The 21,271-nt window shown below is 36.7% G+C and overlaps 1 protein-coding gene across 8 annotated transcripts in view; it reads left to right on the top strand.

Moving 5' to 3' along the window:
* Positions 1-21,271, top strand: part of trio (trio Rho guanine nucleotide exchange factor) — a 166,194-nt gene that overhangs the window by 31,462 nt on the left and 113,461 nt on the right. For all 8 annotated transcript variants that reach the window (XM_089735254.1, XM_028187433.2, XM_028187431.2 and 5 more), the window contains exons 15-29: positions 1,505-1,664; positions 1,978-2,109; positions 2,359-2,566; positions 3,345-3,573; positions 3,655-3,886; positions 6,945-7,145; positions 7,897-8,162; positions 8,671-8,838; positions 9,290-9,416; positions 10,212-10,423; positions 11,598-11,730; positions 15,246-15,506; positions 15,828-15,989; positions 16,840-16,916; positions 17,081-17,177. In XM_089735254.1, coding sequence (XP_089591380.1) covers positions 1,505-1,664; positions 1,978-2,109; positions 2,359-2,566; positions 3,345-3,573; positions 3,655-3,886; positions 6,945-7,145; positions 7,897-8,162; positions 8,671-8,838; positions 9,290-9,416; positions 10,212-10,423; positions 11,598-11,730; positions 15,246-15,506; positions 15,828-15,989; positions 16,840-16,916; positions 17,081-17,177 — 2,665 coding nt within the window. The remainder of the gene's footprint in view (positions 1-1,504; positions 1,665-1,977; positions 2,110-2,358; positions 2,567-3,344; positions 3,574-3,654; positions 3,887-6,944; positions 7,146-7,896; positions 8,163-8,670; positions 8,839-9,289; positions 9,417-10,211; positions 10,424-11,597; positions 11,731-15,245; positions 15,507-15,827; positions 15,990-16,839; positions 16,917-17,080; positions 17,178-21,271) is intronic.

The raw sequence follows: 21,271 nt of genomic DNA, 5'->3' as shown, positions 1-21,271 counted from the left end.
AAAAATATAAATAATAAATACATCAGCATCTGCGTGTGTTTACGTATTTTGATGTTTGACGTTACGTTTCTGGACAATAAAACGAAATCCGAAAAGGGTTCGCATATTTGTTTTAAACTCACCATGTGAAAAAATTTTACTCGCACGATTTGTGTAGGATATGCAATACAAACAAGTTATCTAAACAAAAGCATACTTGTAGGATTTTATATTTTTAATATAAATTTGAAAGATTTAAATTATTTAGGTCACCGCCGGGAAACAATTAATAGATCGGCAGCGCTCAGACACCTGCGTAACATCACAATTGCGGTATTCGGTAGAATCATCTATAAAGTGAGATTTCACTTACGTAATGTGTTTTGTAAATAATAACGTTAAACAAATCAGTTATGTCTGCGCACAGTTAGCTTGCACTATAGGGAATAAATCGTGGCTCGAATCGTTTACTAACCAGCCGTAACATAACAGTTGGTTTGATGTGCACTTGGTCATCTACTTATTTCTTATCGTTTAATTAAATATTTATGTAATATAGATTCTTGATTTATTTAATTTTTTAATTGGAGACTCGTCCTAGAACATTTCAATTTTCATCCAGCAATTTTACACCCAACTTATTAATTATATATATTATTAAATATTAATGATTTTGTAGCTTAAATTCATTTATGAGAGATTTAGAAGTGATACAAAAGTGAAAGTGTAGTGTCGATAAACGAAAAAAAAAACGACTTTTCTTCATTTACGATTTGAAATAGCCGGTGAGATGAACATTTTTGCCCAAAATGCTCAGATATCATCGAAGATCGCATAGGAATAAATCACCAGTGCAGTGCTTAAGATGGAGGTTTGTGGTCATAAAGATATTATATCATTCGATTTACTTAGTTGTGGTGCAGTAATAATGCTCGGTTATCTCATTTCTATTGCAGTTTACTTTAATGTAAATCTATAAAAATAAATTCGTGTTAAAAAGCACATGAAGAAAGTGGTGAATTAAAACGATTTATAGATAGTATCCGTTGAGACAAATTCTATGAGATCAAACTAGATAAGTTTACTAGACATTATTAAAGGGTTCTGTTACCCGTCTCCTCAGATAAGATCAATGGTATCGTACCTGTATTATTATCATACAGATTACAGATATTAACGAATTTTCAAATAAATTTGGTTTTATTAAAACTAGATTATAAGCCATTTTCATGATGTAAAAAAAAAGAAAATATACGTTAGGTACACAGTCGGGATTTTACAAAATCACCGCTTAATAGCTAATGAGAATAAACTTGATGCCAAAAATTAATTGTCAATATCAAATAATTTTTTATCAGTTTTCTCAGAACAAAATCAGCAAAACGTACTCTAAGCATCGTCAAAAAGTTTGGGAATCTAAGGCATTAATTGTGCTATCATAGTATAGTTATATAAATACATCATTAATATCTAAACTATACTTTTTATTAAATACTATTTAACATTAATGTCGATCTTATTGCAGATCTTCAGGCGACTCGGATGCAACCAGCACCGCTGCCGTGGAATCCACTTTAGAGCGATTGCGAGGAACACGCAGTGCACTCGAGGAACTGTGGTCCGATCGCGAAAGGAAACTGGAGCTCACATTACAGCTTAGACATTTTGAAAGGGACGCTCTGGAGGTATACATTTTTCTAATTACGTAATCTCGAATTATATAAGTACCTAACTGTAGGTTTATGTACCCTGATATTATACTCTTCTTTCAGTTCAATTAAACCAGGTAACATATAATTAATATTGTCGTAGAAATGAACATTTCGTCAAAGTCTGTTCAGCTGTTTCAGAGAGTAGGCCAGAGAAACAACAGGCCCAAAAGCAAGAGTACACATCTTAAATGTCTAAAAGAGTATCTCTTTTCATACATCTTGCAGTCCGAATTTAGATTAATCAAAGTTTTCGTAACAATGCCCAGTGTTTTTTTTTGTTTTCTAGGTATCAAGCCGACTAGAGTTGTGGGGTGACGAATTGCAACGCACTGAACCGCCTCGTGATCCTCAGCAAGCGGAGCAGGCCCTTGCAGCACACAACGAAAGTGTTGCTAGAATGCAACACGCTACTTTTCAGGTATTTTTTACTTCATTGCATTCATCATGCCAGAACGCCATGACTGGTACGTGTTCCAAATACGCGTTATCATCAGTAAATGTCTGTCACAATCGTAGTAAGCTTGTCCGTGTTCTATGGTGAAGAAAAAATCGTTAATAGCTAGAGCTATATCCTTAGTGACCTATATACAATAATTATACTTGGATATCATTTTATAGGAAACGTCATTGTATGGTCGTAACAGCTTCATTTTATGTATTTTTATAGGTGGTACAGCAGGGTCAAGAATTGGCAGCAGCTATTGCAGACGCTTCGGATGTAATGGCATCTAGTGGTTCTGACGGGACTGAAACTGCACCTCTTGATGCACAAGGTCGTGTGCAGCTGCTGCTTGAGTTCCTTCACGACAGGCAGCTTGATTTGGAAGAATTGGCTGAAGAAAGACGTGCCAGATTCGAACAGTGCGTGCAACTTGGTAAGTCAAAACATCAATACTTATTGGGAACGCACAAGTATCATTACTTAAGATTCCAGAAAACATCAGGATATATCCTCTTATTGTCTTTCTCTTCATGGGACTAATGGGTTGACGTTTGAAGCAAACATTTTATTCAAAATTAGAATGCCATAGAATTTTCACACATTAGCAATGCTAAGGTCTCACTCTAACACTGAATGAATATTCATCATAACTATAGTGACTATCAGCAATTGTATAGATGTGTCTTGGCATGTGAATTGTCTCCCTCAATAACAAAGAATTTAAGGTGTACATCGTTGTTTCTGACTGCTGTCAGCTTGTCAAGATGATTGTCAAAATCCCTAGAGTTTTCTCGATAAAGATATCGAATTCGTTTTAAGAGTTTATGTCTGTAATTGGTTTTGAACTTCAATGTCAGTTATAGCGTTATAAATCATTATCAACATTAAAGTTTTAACGAAATATTCAAATTTATTTCGTCAATGATATATTAGAGTTGCAAGCACTTATCCATATCCATACCCAGTTCTATACCATATCTTCTTATTTTCTTTAGTATAGAGTTATAGTTTGTTGTCAGTTTACTGTCTTTACCCAGTATCCAAAGCAAGTTGCAGTATCGAATTTTCCATTCTGTACAGATTTGAAGGGACTGGGGTACCGAATCTCCATTTCGGAAGACACAAAATGCCGTCTTCTCTTTCTGTTTCACCGGTAGAATAGTTATTGGCCTCTAAAGTAGATAAATATGTTGTTGCTTGACATTTTGCAGGACAATTTCAAAAAGACGCAGCTCAGGTGGTCAGTTGGATACGTAACGGAGAGGCTATGTTGGCTGCGTCATTCTCCATTCCTGGAACTCTTTCTGAGGCCGAGCAGCTTAAAAGGGAGCACGACCAATTTCAAGTGGCAGTGGAGAAAACACACGCCAGTGCTGTTCAAGTAAAGTACAGGGCTGATGCGTTGAGGGCTGCCAATCACTACGATCCCCATACCATCAGGTTAGTATAACTTGATCGAAAATTTTAAAATTTACTACAAATATTTCAGTGTATATTTTAATATTTTTTTTAATACTACAGAGAAATATCAGAGGAGGTAACTGAGCGCTGGCAGCGATTAGTGACCTGCGCCGAGGAGCGTCACAAGCTCGTGACGGCCTCACTCAATTTCTACAAGACAGCCGAACAGGTGTGTTCGGTGCTCGACTCATTGGAACGTGAATACCGCAGAGATGAAGACTGGTGTGGATCTGCAGCCGCTCCATCAACTGACGAGCCGACTTTAGCTCAGTCTATTGACAAAGCCGCACAGGTAGATTTTCACAATTTCTTACATTTATTTATGAACATTATATAATGAAAATATTGACATTAGCTATACTCGGCTAAGGTCCTAATATGATTGATATCAGTTGTTCAAATTGAATTTTTCAAATTTCAATTTTATTCAATTTTATATCTCACTAGCGACCCGCCCTCGCTTCGCTTCGGAAACATTAAAACACACCTGAAACCAAAAAAATAAAATAAAAAAAAATTAAAAAAAAGTAGCCTATGTTCATCAGGGACAATGTCGGCTTCTAATGGAAAAATAATTTTTCAAATCGGTCCAGTAGTTTCGGAGCCTATTCGAAACAAACAAACAAATCTTTCCTCTTTATAATATTAGTATAGACAAAAATCTCATTCTGTACTTGGTCCACTTTCATAGGATTACTTGGGAAAACTAGCGCAGTGGTTTCCCCTTGCCTTCTGCGCCGCAGTGATGTTGGTTGTGGTAGTCAGTACGCCCTGCTGCCAACGACTGACCTCCGGTGTAAAGTATCTATAAATGACCGGAGTCCCCCTTTGACGTGGAAGGCTATCAGAGAGCGAAAGGAACTACTCATAGGCAATGTCGAATCTACTATTACAGATTACCGCGAAGCCTCGGCAAGAGTTCAACTGCTCTGCCGTAGGGACTATAATGATTACCTTAACTCAATCTGTCAGGATATTGAAGATCATGCGCAGAAGTTTCAAACCCGAGACATATTTTTGAAAATCAAAAATATCACGAGAGAGTTTAAGGCAAAAACATGGGCTATAGAGACTGAGGAGGGCAAGCTATTGAGTGAGATAGATGAGGTAACGGAGAGGTGGCGATCGTATTGCGAAAAATTGTATGCCGTTCCTGCAGGACAGGATGGAGAATCCCGAATGCTAGAAATAAACTACCGGGAACCGGAGATTATAGAATCCGAAATCAGAGGTGCCCTGCATAAACTTAAAACGAATAAGGCAGCTGGTAGAGACGATATTTTCGCTGAGGAATTAAAACATTTAGGAGATCGAGGAATTAAGCTGCTGCTTGATCTGTGTAACCAGGTATGGAGGACAGGCAAATGGGTCAAAGACTGGAAAGAATCTCTGCTTATTCCACTACACAAGAAAGGATCAACGCGAACATGTAGTAATTACCGAACAGTAGCATTAATATCGCACGCTAGTAAAGTAATGCTTTATGTAATTAACGGAAGACTACAGTCCTATATTCAGTGGCAGATCCCTAGTGAACAGGCGGGTTTTGTGAAGGGTCGAGGAACACGAGAACAAATTGTAAATGTAAGGCAAATAATTGAGAAAAGTCGGGAGTTTAACAAGCCAATACTCTTGTGTTTCATAGATTACACAAAAGCTTTTGATTGTGTTCGGTGGGACTGTTTGTGGAGAATTCTGCGGGAAATGGGCGTACCTCAACATCTAGTATCATTGATCGCTAGCCTTTACCGGGATGGTGTGTCTATGGTTAGAGTGAATGACGTCATCTCGGGACCTTTTAAGCCGGAAAAAGGTGTGCGACAGGGGTGCATACTTTCTCCTATTCTTTTCAATGTGTATGGAGAATATGTAATGAGAAAAGCCTTAGAGGAGTGGGAGGGGGGCATCTCAGTCGGTGGCATAAAAATTAGCAATCTGAGATATGCGGACGATACCACGCTTTTCGCGTCATCTGAGAAGGAGCTTGCTGACCTATTCCGTAGAGTGGAGTATGAGAGTAGTTTGGTGGGGCTCTCCGTTAATAAGTCCAAAACAAAGGTCATGATAGTGGACAGAACCAGTCAACTCTCAAGAACTGGAGAGCTATCAGATCTAGAATTCGTCAGCGAGTTCATATACCTCGGGTCCTTACTGACCGACCGCGGAGGCAGTGAGGGAGAGATAAGGAGGAGGACGCAGATGGCCAAAACAGCGATGACCAAGCTCAAACGAATATGGCAAAATCGCAAAGTCTCTAACGTCACGAAAATGAGACTCGTCCGAACCTTAGTTTTCTCAATCTTTCTCTACGGGGCAGAGTCCTGGACAATTAAGGCATCCGAGCGCAAGAAAATAAATGCATTTGAAATGTGGTGCTGGAGACGAATGCTCCGAATTCCGTGGACGGCCAAGAGGACAAATAAATCTATCCTGGATCAGCTTCGCATCCGAGTCAGGCTCTCAACAATCTGTTACCAGAGGATCCTCAGCTACTTCGGTCATATTGCCCGCCGACAGTCAGATAACTTGGACAAAGTGATTGTGACGGGCAAAGTAGAAGGAAAGAGACCCCGCGGCCGATTACCTAGCCGTTGGTGTGATCAAGTAACCGCTCTAACTGGGTTGCCAGTCGCAACCGCCATTCGAGCAGCTGAGGACCGGACGAGATGGAAACAGCTCACGAGACAGGCAACGGTCAAGTTTCAGGGACACGACCTTCAGCAATGAAGAAAGCGACGAAGAAGAAGAAGAAGATAGACAAAAAGTTTTTGATGAATAATTTAGATTAAACTAAAAGTTATAAGTTATCTGGAGGCAACCCAAAACATTTCGCGCGATTTGTTCTATTTCGTCTACTTTATGCTGTCTTTGAAATTTTGAAATTTGAATGACCGATGAAGAATCTTGTTAATTCCTGTTCTTCTTATTCCTGTTGCGAAGTACAGGCGGGTTCAGATTGCAGGGAGGGATAGCCGTTAAACAGTATAGCTTAGACCTCACGTTTCAAGGCGTTGCAGCATTCCCTTTATGATTTGTATCGGCATGTTTAATGATAAGTGTAGGACATGCTGTTGACCTGCTTGTGAGTTTCGTCACGCAACCAACATAGCCTACCGCTTGACTAATTTGAAACCTTCTTGCAACTTATCTGGGAGATTAATAAAAATAAAAGACTAATTTAATCTATCCATTAGGACCTATGTAGCAAAATATCAAGGCAGACAAATTAAAAAAATTGGGTTTAAATCATGTGACAAAAAACAAGGTTATCAAAAAGTATTTGATAAATATTTCTAATACAGTAGATAAGTTCCATTTCAGTACTAACAAATCAATGACGTGCATTCTAGGTGGCTGCGCTTATAGTAAAACATGGCGAACAAAAAGAAGCATTTCTGAAGGCCTGCACTCTCGCTCGCCGAACAGCCGAAACGTTCTTAAAGTACGCTGGACGTTCGGCTCAAGTTCACGGCCAGACTCCAGCCGCAAGCAAGGCTCATCATGAGCAGACACGAGCTATACTTGACACCTTATTGGCCCAAGAAACGAAGGTAGGAATTATTGTTTGAATATTATTATGTACTCTAACAATCAAATGGTCCATGCTTAGAAAATATTTTTTGAATTTTATCATTTAAAAATTGATATAGTTATTGTGGGCTATAATTATTAAACGGTTACAAATCGCACTGCAATATTGGGTTACTAAATTGAAAATGGTTTCATAAATTTCAAAAAGAGGAAAGTGTATGGTACAGTTAATAAATCCTTAAACGCGACAAAGTTCTGTGTAGTAGGGTAGGATAGTAAGTAGGTCATACATAAAAAATGTATAACTTAGCATAATATTAAAATGGTTTATCGATGCATTACGTAACAGTCAATATTTTTGCTTTTCAATACAACGGTTAAAGTTTGTAAACAAAACCGATATTTATATCTTGTTTTCAATATTGGACAATTCAAATTATGTTAGCAATGACATACATATATTGTGCTAGTTATGGATTATGCAGTGATGCAGTAAGGCTGCTTATTGTTATTAATTGTTAGGACATGGCCATTGCCAGTGTCGTTACACGGACGTTAGACAATAAAGGCTATTGTTGAGGTCGCGCGATGATATCAGGGTCGTCACTCAGTTGACCACACACCATGCTGGCCTATGTGCGTAACGAAAGTTTATCATGTTTAAAAGTTTATTCATGGCGTTAGTTCAACCGGTATTATTTTTTTTGCAATTAACTTATATATTATTTTTTTGTACCCTGTACTTTGGTAAAATACGTGATTTTTCAATAGGTATTGGAACATTGGACGGTACGCAAGAAGCGTCTAGAACAATGTCAGCAGTTTGCTTTATTCGAGCGTTCGGCCCGCGCCGCAGTCGAGTGGATCCGTGAAACTCAGGAACGCTGCGGAGCTGCCGCGGCCGCTGCTGCTGCGGGCGTCGCCAGGGAGAGTCGCGAGCGAGTGCGTTTGCTCGCTCAGCTGGCAGACGGACTAGTCGAGAAGGGACACCCTCATGCCGTTCAGATTAAAGAGTGGGTTGCTGCTGTTGATGCCAGGTACGGAAAATTCTTGTATAGTATCTAAAGTGTATTTATAGCCTTAACTATAATAGTAGGTGAGCTCACGGGACTCGAACCTGGCGACGTTGCTAACACGAACCCTCGAAAGAGCAGTGCTTCGCAGAATCTACCATCGGATCGGACACGCGACCCTCTGAGAAGATCCGGCGAGAAACTCAGTGGGGGTTAATTTACTCGTCGAGCCCTTCGACGATTGGAGGGTTCGACGAGAACGATGACCGGTGCTTGAGGTACCTAAAAGCACCGTTAGTGGATCGGGAGGATCCGAAATGACGTGTTTGAGGCGACGTCGACTGCTTTCCATTCTGTCCACAGGATCGGGAATGTAGTTACTGGCGGCCGCGATGAGAGAGTTCTCGTGTCGTATTTATCGCGAATTTTATTAGATTACGTGAAAAATTCGGTAATAGATCCCTAGTTAAAAAAAATCTGGAATTGACTTGAAAAACTTTAATACATATCTATAAATCTAATTTTGATTTAGATATGCGGAATTCAGTGGTTCTATGGAAGGTGGAGAGAGCGAACCAGAAAGTGACTCAGGCGTGGCTCCATCTTTGGCATCATCGCAATCTGCTGATAACGACACCCGTGCCGAACCACAGCCACCAACTATAGGCGATGATAAACGGCGTAGCGCCAGACGTAAAGAGTAAGTTTATTGTTCCCTCTTTATAAAACTCTTCAGTTTGACATCACGGACTCAACCTAAGAGAATTTGCTAACACTAGTCCTAGCAAGTTGCGTAGAATCTATCACCTGATCTAAATCGCGACCCACTGAGAATATTCGGCGAGAACCTAAGTGGGTTGTGCCTATCGATAATTTCTTTCGTCGAACTCTTGCTTGAGAGACCTAAAAGCTCCGCGAGTGATTCCGGTGGATCCGACAAGCTATATTTCGGGCGACGGCGGCTTTGCTTTGTTTGTAGCCTAGCTCGGATATGTAATCTATTCTTAATTGCATTTTAGTACGTATTTCATACGTTGTTCAATAATGTCGTTCATTCGTCATAAATACACGGGGCGTCTTATGCATTAATTGGGGATGGCTTCCAGAATTAATAAAGAAGTTAATAAATCTGAAAAAATTTATGTTAATAGGTTTATAATGGCAGAGCTGCTACAAACTGAACGTGCCTACGTGAAAGATCTGGAGACCTGCATTACTTGTTATTTGCGTGAAATGCGTACCGATCCCGCCTCCGTACCGCTGCCACTTCAAGGAAAGGTAAGTAAGTGGTTAGCAGTTTAAAGGGATTTCCAGATCGAAATCATTTCTTTGGATTACCATATATCATACTCTCAAATGCAAACAAATGAGGGCAATGGTGCCATATAAAATATCGAATTCATAAAAATCAAATGATATTACCGATCGACCCTGTGGAAATGCTTATGGGTAAAATAAATAATGATGTTATAAATAAATCTTGTTCTTGGCTATTCTGGTCTTCGGTATATCGTGTGCAGTGATCAGATCAATAATTGTCACTTTTCGCACAACATAGGAGTTTACTCAAATAAAATTATCATATAATAATATTTTTCTTTACCTATCTCTTAATCACTACATAGTTTAAAACAAAGTCGCTTTTTCTGTCCCTATGTATGAAATCTTTGAAACTAAGCATTTTAAGCGGATTTTGATGCGGTTTTTTTTAATAGATAGAATGATTGAAGAGGAAGGTTTATATGTATAATAACATCCATTAAATTGTGGAGAAATCAATAATAAATTACAGTCGGAAACTGTAATTTATTATTGATGGGTCGCTAATTCGTTCATAATTTAAAATATTTTGGACTCCTCAATGTCATTTTCCATAATGTGGTTGTGGTTTTTATGTATATTTCCCAAAATCCTTCTGATCTTTGAGGTCTTGTCACTATGTAAACTTGATCGCCCAATATTCGAGCAACAAACGCGTACATACGTTTATTTAATCACTTTGAATCGATTAACTACAGTTATTTTAGTCAACTTTAACATGTTAAAAAAAATGTAATGTAAATTTTGTTTCAGGAGGACTTGATATTTGGTAACATAGAAGAGATTCATCGTTTCCACGAGCGCGTTTTCCTCAGAGAATTGGACAAATACGAGACGATGCCGGAAGATGTCGGCCACTGCTTCGTGACTTGGGCGCGCGAGTTCGACATGTACGTGTCGTACTGTCGCAACAAGCCAGACAGCAATGCGGCTGTCGTCCAACACGCCGGCGATTACTTTGAGAGGCACGTTCTAACACTTTAAATACAATCACAAGTATTATAAAACTTGAGAGAGAGAGAGAGAGAGAGAGAATATACTTTATTGCACACCAAAACACAATATACATTCAAAAACAGTCAAAAGGCATATAGATTTCTACAATAGGCGGTCTTATCGCTAAAGCTAAAAGCGATCTCTTTCAGACAACCGTTTTAATTTAGAGAAATTCTTGACACAACATACTTGCACAACTTACTAACTTGCATACAAATTGACAATACGCTATTATAGAAAATATATACATGCAATAAATAGATGTATATCGTTTATATATCATTTGAAATAACTATTTGATTTATATACCAATATACATACTTACATACTAATATAACTAGTCTGGCCATAAATACTGCTACATAAAAACGTTGCTGATTTAATGTTGTGTTTATTACTTAATTTGTACTAGAATGTGTGCTTAAAAATATTAAATTAGCTATGTTATCCATATATGGCCGTTCCATTAATGCACCAGTAATCGAAAGTCAAAAGATGGTTGATTTTTATAATTTTTGACTCATTTCTGTTTGTCTGTCACAAGATATTATATAAACGGGACGTTAAAAATAGTTTTTCATCTTCTATATATATAAAAGAAAGTCGTGTTAGTTACACTATTTATAATTCAAGAACGGCTGAACTGATTTGGCTGAAAATTGGTGGGGAGGTAGCTTAAAACCAGGAGAACAATATAGAACTTTATCCGTCTTGCAATCGCTATGACCATAAACAAATCACAAGGCCAATCCTTAAAATTTTTTGGTCTGAATCTAGAATATCCATGTTTCTCCCATGGTCAATTATATGTGGCATGTTCACGGGTCGAAAGACCATCTGCGTTATTTGTTCTTGCACCTGATAATAAAACTAAAATGTCGTCTATCACAAGGTGCTTCACTAAACAGGGAACTCATGTACTAAAATACATGGTCAATAAAGAATCTAAAATACTTACTTTTTTGGTCAATAAAGAATCTAAAATACTTACTTTTTTTAATGTACATTAATTATCTAAATAAAAAATTGACCTGGATAAGATCAAAAGTATTGCCTCTGAGGCGGAACAAAGTTCGACGGATCAGCTAGTTATCTATATATCACAAAATCACAGTAATTAATAGATTCAATTTGTTCATTTAGGGTGCAAAGAAAGAAAAAACTCGAGCATCCACTCGCCGCTTATTTGATCAAACCGGTTCAAAGGATTACCAAGTATCAACTGCTGCTGAAGGATCTTCAGGCATGCTGCGCTGAAGGACAAGGAGAGATAAAGGTGAATATTATTTTCTTTCTTTTAGTTAAATTTACGAAGATGTAATATAAATTTGAAGTTTGATAATATGGTTAAATTAAATTTTGAGTTTCTTGTATTATTTATCGCTATTCGATTTTAATGCAGCAATAACTTTGATTGCCCAACAAAAAGTTATTCAGCGTATTTGTGGTATTAGTCAAATCTCGACCGTTATAATGAGGAAAGAAACAAAATCATAATAATATGTCTCCTCCTCGGTTACCCTATCCTTGAAGTATATAGTAGGAATATTTACAATATGTAGTGGTTCTCTGCACTGGATAGCCTTTTAATTAATTATTTACCTTAGTATTTATTAGTATTACGAAATAATCTGATCCTGTTTATGTGAATCATTATTAGATTTAGAAGCATCATTACATAAATGAAAAAAAAAAAAAAAAATTTTTCTTTGTATCTGATTATGGCTGGCGATTGTACCACTTGGCGTTAGTTTTTAGTTTATACTTGTTCTATTACGCAAAAGCCGTTCTGTTTAAATTTCAATAAATCTTGCTTGTGCTTGTTTTGTAAAAAAGTTATTATTCTGGAAAAATTTCCAAGCTTTATTTTCGTACACAGCTAATTAGACTACTGTAGACTATATATTAAATGATATAATATATAATAATATTTAATCGCGCCGTTTTCAAGTCGTACGCTTACCGAAGAACAGTGTTTCATTATTACATATTTAAAATCTACTAAATACAACCAATATAATATGTGTACAATCTGATACTTGCCAGTACTAAAATTAAGTTTTTTTAAATTATCCCTTTTTTAATTTTCCCGATAAACAAATCCCCACATACAGTCTTTTGTTAGAAGATCTCAATATAATCGAACCAGAACCCCAAACACTAATCCTTCATTCATTATTCGCCGGCAAAGGATGCACGATGTCGTCCTAATAAGTTATCACAAGAACATGACTTACGCCTAAGATTATACGAAACGCGATAAGATAAAATGTGTTGTTTTTTAGACTTTCAAGTCTTTCAGTCCATTCGTTGTTTGTGATCATTAAGATTGTTACGGCAAGTTTTCTAAACATGACCTTTATTAAGAATGAAAATTAACAATTGAAAGCTAGTGTGCACAATCATACTACTTGCATTAAAATTATAATTTGTACATACTAAACGTTTTATCTAATGCTTAGCTAAAATTAATTAGTTGGAATGTCTGACTGATAACGCATGTTTATTGCCTAGTGATAACTTTCTAATTTTACTCACGTTATTGTAAAGTGACCCGAATTGCAACATAAACAGTTTGAAACGTAAGTGATGTGAATTTGACTCTAGTCTTACTATTAATAAGACAATTGAAACAAAACAAATAAAAACTGTTTCGTGTATGTGGTTTTCCTCAATGTTTCTTTTTTCGATAGAACTTTAATTAACGAAATTGAAAAAAATATTAATGACATTTTGTTATCTATTTGTTGCGTTAACGACTAATATTTAAACGATATGTTAATCTGTTTTACGTATTAACTATTACTATTTTTATATCTCCTTAAAACATTTTTTTTGTGTTCATCAATGTTTTCATTCGATTACTATGAATTTTTTTAAATTGCTCGTATAGGCAGACGAGCATACGGCCCACCTGAGTGGTGAGTGGATACCGTTTCTCATGGACGTCAGCAATGCCAGGGTCAGAGCCAAGCCGCTGCTTGCCGATTAGATAACAATATTCGCTTAAATTATCGATATTTCGTTAATTCGTTGACATGATTTCAAAATTTGTGTTCATTTTGTTGTACCCGAATTTCAATGATGAAATACAGGCGTTGCGCTAAACACTAAACCACGTACTCAATGTACCAAAAGTAGACGTTATTATTATCGTCGCTAATGATGTTAACGTAATGGGCTTTAGTCCATTACCGTGTATCTATCTACACTTGTTCGTATTTGTTTCGACTTAAATACACGTCGCTCCTGGATCCGACCGAGATTAAACAGGCCAGTTCGTTTTGTAGTAATTAACAATAGATTTCGTGTTCAATATTTTCCTTGTGACTCACTTGTCGTAATTTACAGTGACACAGTGTTTCGTGTCGCCGTTCAGTGTACGCGAGTGATTAATTAAACTGTTTTTTCATATTCGTTTTATAATTCAAAATTAAAATGTAATGTTCAGCTCAGGTGTTGAGTTTTTAATCTGTATCATGTTGAAGTATTTCACTAATCCGAGGAGCAATCGCATCGAACCGTTGTTTAAGCACGACACCTACAAATATAATGTATGTATTTTACTGTCCTTTCGCAATATAATTTAACTTTTTCAAGTTTTCTATAAGTCGTAAATATGCTTTACGTTTGTACGCCTTAGTTTTTCGCTATGGTAGCTCATTTCACAATGTTAACATACCCCGAAAACAAAATAATGCGATAATTTGGAACATAAATGACAAAACACTACTTAATCATACTCGTATAAAAAAAAGAATCAAATTAACGACTCGAATATTAAATTGGTTAAAAGTAAAAACTTTTACTTTTTAAAACGTTGAATTAGTAAGTTTATATCGCGTAAGATTTATAAATCGACCCGCATAAAAACTTACATATATTAAACTTAACCGCACGTACACTGTTGTAACTTCATGTCTATAGTGTATAGACTGAATTGCAATCCGTATTGATATTTATTAGCTTAAACAGAACAGAACATTTACGCCCCACCTAATTTTATGCTATTGTGTACATGGCTCAGACTTCGTCGACGATTTTGATACATTGAAAAATAGACATAACTAGGTATTTGACGACACACGACGATACAATAGTCGAAAATATACATGTTTATTAAATAAAATACAATTCAGAACTCAATGAAGTAAAAACATACTTAGTGATTTATGTTGAGCAACTCTTTAAAATTAAATAGAAACTTTAAACGTCATCAAGTAATAAAATATTTAAAAAAAACCGACGCCAGATGTGAATAACATCTTACACGATGATAGTCTACCCAGATTTTTATCTGAAGATGCAACTTCTTTCAGTTATTATTACACGACTGTATTTAATAGTACTATTTTCACATTATTTCTAACTTAACCTTAATTATTCTGTCCTGATTTGCCAAACAAAGGCCCACCTTCGTACCTCGCAATGTCCGCAAAGCGGAAATATAGTACAGTATGTAATTCATTGAACGGTGGTAGGGCGTATTTTAAGCCCTATTGATACTGCGAAGCAAACTTTTTTCCAGTGTAAATTGTGGGACATCCGTGAGGGTAATCCCTTAAGGAGACTTCGGTCTCGTGATTCGGGGTTGGTGGCGAGATTCACGTTGTGATGTCTATGACGGCCATTAATTGCTGTATTCAGTTTAGACCAAGTGGACTCTTTAGCGCCTTTAAACAACGAATAAAGAAAAGAAAAAAACGAAAGTTCATCTAATGGAATAAAGGTTACAAGGAGGACAAATTTATGAGAAATACGTAATTAAATTTGATGTGTTTGTTTGTACAGGACGGCTTGGAAGTTATGCTCTCAGTGCCAAAGAAGGCCAATGATGCGATGCACCTCTCTCTGCTCGAGGGGTGTGACGTCCCGACCGACAGCCTCGGCGAGGTCGTCCTCCAGGACTCCTTCCACGTGTGGGACCTTCGTCAGATCATCAAAAAGGGACGCGAGAGGAGAGTCTTCCTTTTCGACTTGCATCTGCTTTTGGCGAAAGAAGTGAAGGATTCGCACGGAAAAGCTAAATACATTTACAAGACTAAATTTATGGTTAGTAAGCATTTTGTTTAAACAATGAGCTGGTTTTTTCTTAGTACCCACAAATTCGGAAATTTAAAATTATATATATGCTTAAGCATAAGATTTATAAACTCTGTGTAGTTATTTTGAGCTCGCACAGGTATGCTCCACCATTCTGGTCATTTGCACACCTCAATTAAAATGATTCAAAACTAAAATATATGGTCTTATACAAAGTTAATAATTTTAATGCCGAAAATAATCGATGACCGTATTTAAATCCAACGGTTACTATCTTTTAACTGGTAGAGTATGCTACTTTAAAAAATACAATACGAATTATTATTTCAGACATCAGAACTTGGGGTGACAGAACACATCGAAGGAGACGAATGCAAGTTCTCGGTGTGGACTGGCCGCGAGCCAATGGCCAGCGACTGTCGCATCGTACTCAAGGCACCCTCACTTGAAGTGAAACAAACTTGGGTACGGAGTCTCAGGGAGGTTATACAGGTAAAATATATTTCTTGTATTGTCAAACCTGAAATTAATGTTGCTATATAAACGTATTTTAATGAATCTAATGGTATATTATGTTTCATAAAAATACTTGAAATTAATTTTGTGTGCAAGTTTGGATTATAGACAGCGAGCCATTGGCTAATTTGCATTTTGCGAGCATTGCTAACCGTATACTCACCTATCTCGAAAACCAAGAAATAAAGTAACTAATCCACTTTGGGATCTGTACTAAATCTTTCGTTTCTGTTTTTAACATAACAATTTTGCTCTATCTAGTATCCAAATACTTTGTCGAATGTTTTTCTAAACTGTGACATCGATTTGTATAGGGAGATGCAATATCAGACTATACAATAAAACATAAAACGAATCATACCAACTAATCTTCTGCAACAGAATTGTACAACGCGAAGATGTATTGAACTTTCTAAATCATATATTGAAAAATGGAGTCATATAGCTTTGATTAATGAGTCTCCAGGGGTTCGGTTGTTCGAATAAGATTTGAAAGGAACAAAACTTTATAAGCAACAATATTTTTGTTTACACAAACCTCGCTTTTACGTTATTGTGGCACTAATAATTTATTTGGAATATATTGTTTTTGTGCAGCGGTTTTTGTCCTCGACTAGTTCTTAGTCATTTGCCTTTATCGCTGCGACGTTACATAGACGACTTTTGCACATGACGTAAAACGTGTTCAGAGTATTTACGAACGAGCTATTCAGAATGTAGTATGATTCTAATTTGATCGATCTAGTAATTTAATTAGTATTGTTAGTACTAAAATAAATAACTGAAAAATGTATGTAACGTTTTTGTTTTTTTGTCGTTGTTTTAGGAAACTTATTTCAGCTGTGCCCTGCCTCCCAGGAGCCCTGCACGGGTTCGCCCTACAAGCTCTCAACGATCTAGCAGGTAATTATTTCTTAATGCTTAACATAATTTGACAAATAAACGTTTTTCTTCTTTACCACAAAAAAATAAATCTGTGTGTAAAAACGAACGTAACTAAAGCATGGGTTTTTTCCAGCATTCAAACTATTTTGTTAAGAGCACTTAAAAACTATTGATTGTTTTAGGGATTTCGAAGACACCGTACTAGACGAAACGACGGAAAATCTCGACAGAAACTCGCTCGCGTCTTTCGGCAGTGGTAATACCACGGATTCCGATAAGGTAAGTGCCTTAAATGCGCGAAGCATCCAGCCTTCCTATCCCGAAGAGAGGAATATTATTCCAATGCAACAATCACTTCCATTTAATTCTCAAGTACCTACTTTGTTTCGCATTCGTTTGAAGACAATGAAATTGAATGAAATAAATGTAGGTATTTATTCAAACTTCAAACGTATTTTCGCAGTAACTTTAGAGTGGCTCATTCTACTACCACTTTGTATCCAGTTGTACCAATATCTATTCAATGCAACTGAAGTTTATAAATACAAAATTTTAGGCAACCTTTGACCATATTTTTACAATTTACTATGTCCTTTGTGAATTAACTAGTGCTTTGTGCATGCAAAATAAATGCAATGAATAAATATGAATGAATAAATGCATAAATGCATGCAAATTATCAACAACAAATAAACGACTATGTACGTATCAGTGAAAAATGAAATGCTTGGAATAGCTTCATCATTCATCCATCACAAGGGTAAACTGATTATGGGTATGGCTGCGTTCGCTAATAATTGAACCTTTAAATACACCCAAATTAAACCTCGGATTCTTATCAACCGACAGTCTTACGTAATTCACTAGAGGTAGGACCTCTTGGGAGTCCGCACGGGTAGATACCACCACCCTGCCTATTTCTGCCGTGAAGCAGTAATGCGTTTCGGTTTGAAGGGCGGGGTAGCCGATGTAACTATACTGAGACCTTATATCTCAAGGTGGGTGGCGCAGTTACGTTGGAGGGTCTATGGGCTCCAGTAACCACTTAACACCAGGTGGGCTGTGAGCTCGTCCACCCACCTAAGCAATAAAAAAAAAAGAACAAACATTGAACGTTTCACCACAAAACGTACCGTTTTGATCGTAAACAAGAGAAAAGTTAATTAAATTAGTAATTAAACTAACAACTCGTTTGAACCCTTTTCTGCGTGAGCGGTACCACGGCACGTTTATTGAAAACCATACAACCGCTAAACCTGTTTAATGGGTTGCTGACTCTGGTTTCCTGAAACATAATTCAAGTATTTAAAGTTCTTCTTGATGTAAAAAAAATAGTTCTAAAACAAGCTGTAAGAATATTTTTCTTAGGGCGTGTCTGATCAAAAGAACATGTATTCTTACTAGGGTATTTAATATAAATTTTAGTTTTACGAACGCAAAAACTATTCGGTTCACGGTGTGTCAGAAGGTAACAAAATATATATAAGTACGAAGCGAAATTGGAAAATGGCTGACATTTCATTAGCGCTTCCACGCTGTCCGCCCTGGAGGCATTCCAAGTAGGGCTGTCAACTTTGAAATTAAACTAATAAAGTTGATCGTCAGAATTATAGTTCGAGAAGAATATACAATCTAGAACAACTAAACAAGAACTAGCAGAATATACAATCTACTTTGAAAGCTTCATTAATTTGATGTTAATTTGTATAGCAACAAAATGATATAGTGCAACACAGAGATGAAACTTAAACAATCAACGAAAACCTATGAACTTAAAAGTGTAAAAATAATCAAATAATTGAAGGTTCGAGCGTTAGTTTAATTATCTCTAATTATTCAATACGTTATTGGTTAAGATCAGTAACGGCTAATGCTCCATATTATAATCTCGCTGTGCATATTTACTGCGACCATCGATCATACCATCGCACTGTGTATTTTTTATACCTGATTTACGGCTGCACTATTACCTATGCACAAATTTTGTTCAGATTTTATAATAGAGGTGGATGAAATGTCGAAGTACTTAAGTATAAGGAAACTATAATAAATGTAAACGGTACTTTAAGAGTACTTATTATTACCCCACAGTAGGTAGCGGCTTGGCTGTGCCCTTGTTATAGTGGCAATAAAATAAAATAAAATAAAAACCCGAAAAACACCACGCACCGACAAAGAATTTTGTGACAAAACAGCTTGTAATGAAAAATCTACGACGTTGGCCTGATGCGCGTGGAAAATTCTTTATCAGCCCTAATCGGAGTCCTTGATTACGTACCAGCATCGGTATAATATATTTTAACCGTAGCAATTATACGGTAAATAAAAATAAATAAAACGAAAATTTTTAAATTAACGTTCCCGCCGTTTCATCCCGACTCTAATCGGATTATGAAACGAAGGTCGGAGCAATCAAAGACTTGGATTTATTTAAACAACTTTTTCTTTGGATTTCACTTATTGCACTGTGTTTCTTTATTAATTTATAGCTTAGAAGAGGGAAAAACTCACGATCCATCTGGTGCTAAGTGGTTGCCGGAGGCCATAGACATCTACAACGTAAATTCCACCACCAAACTTGAGACATGACTTCTAAGGTATCGGTTTTAACAGTACAACGGTTGTTCCGCCCTTCAAACCGAAACGCATTACTGCTTCACGGCAGAAATAGGAAGGGTGGTGGCATCTATGCTTGCTGATACATAAGACGCCCTATCACCGTATTTAAATGAAAATATGTACGCTAATTTAGTAAATGAATACTTAAATAAAAGACAAACCTATATGATAATTTACGTGCGCATTTCAAATAATTAATCGTGAAGTATGCATGTTTGGAAAATATTAAAATGCGCGTGAGCTTAAAGACATGTAAAAATGATTCCAACCACCAGTTCCACATTACGGCACAACCAAGCAACGTCATATTTGTCGTACTTCTATTAATGTTGTTAGTAAATGAAATCCTTAATATCGACCCTATATATCTTTCGTTATCTATGTGACTTTTAAAATAGAAAGGTTTCATATTTGCTTTGGTGTTCACAAAACTGTAAAGGATTTGAAACGTCGGCAATAAAACAATACAACACAATGAAAATAATACACGCAGAACTAAAGCGTAAATGTAGTTTTATTTAGGTTAATAATTTAATTTAATAGTAGTAATTAAAAGCAAGCATAGGTTTGTGATACGATATTTGGTACAAACATGTTTCCTATACGAAGAGCCTTTGCTGACAAGTTTGAATTACCTGTCTGTTTGGTACTTTGACTTAGTACGTTGATGGACTAATTGCTTTTGCCGTGGGCGGCGATCCTCCAGCAATATGTCGTTTGATGTCAGTTGAACCGAATTTAACTAGAGTGCTGAGCTTGAGAAGTAAATCAATTATTTTGATTCTTATTATGAATAAAATAGTATATACAGTACAAATAACCGATACATGTGTAATATTTGTGAAAATAATATCAGAAATTAATCTAATAAACTGTTTTTAGTGTCACTTAATTTAAAAAAATCCATTTAAACTTTGTATTTACACATTAAAATTGATTAGAGAGCTGCTAGTCCGTGAACGAATATGGAAAATTGTAATTAGATTAGTCGTGTCACAGTTTCTTAGTTCGATCCTGAGGTAGGTCTAAGTTTTCTAAATATTGATGTGAACATTATGTAGTAATAGCAAACTCGCAATTATTTAATAGCTTTAGAGATAAGAACAGGTTTTTAATTCATAAATAAGTAAATGTGTGGACGAGCCCATGGTCTACATAGTGTAATGTGATTACCAGCCCGTCGACATCACAACACATATTAAGATAAGAGGTCAAAATCTCAATTTTATTATAAAACGGTTGTCTAATCCATCAATCCGGAAATCTTCGCGGTTCTTCTTCTCAGTCGTTCACTCCTGGCGGAGTGGTCGTGGTTACGTAAGTCTTAATGTTTGGTTGCGGCTTTTGAGAGACTTCTCCATCTTTCTCTATTTGTGGCGGTACGTGTACACTCAGTAAGAGAACACTTCGTAGATAACTTAACCAAGTCTGTCCACCTTGTGGATGATCGGCCGCGAGAGCGTTGACCGTCTACTCTTCCTTGAACCACTAAACATATTAAGGATTCGCAATTGCACAATCGACGAAAGTCTTTGTTTGATTTGGAGCTCTTTGATCTTCGCGGTAGTAATAGACAAAATGGTGGTACCTACCCGTGTGGGTTCACTACCAGTAAATGCTGGTTGGCGATCGTTATACGCTGGTATACACTCGGAGAACCGCTCTGTACATGTTCCGATGAAAGCCACAAAAGCCACAGCCGAATGAAAACTCAGTGAAATCCAATGTAAATTTAATAAACAAAAAATTCAGTA

This window comes from Bombyx mandarina, chromosome 01 (assembly GCF_030267445.1).
Source record: "Bombyx mandarina strain Sakado chromosome 01, ASM3026744v2".
Taxonomy (NCBI): Eukaryota; Metazoa; Arthropoda; class Insecta; order Lepidoptera; family Bombycidae; genus Bombyx; species Bombyx mandarina.
Note: the sequence above shows the minus strand (reverse complement) of the source record. Positions and strands in the feature narration are given on the sequence as shown.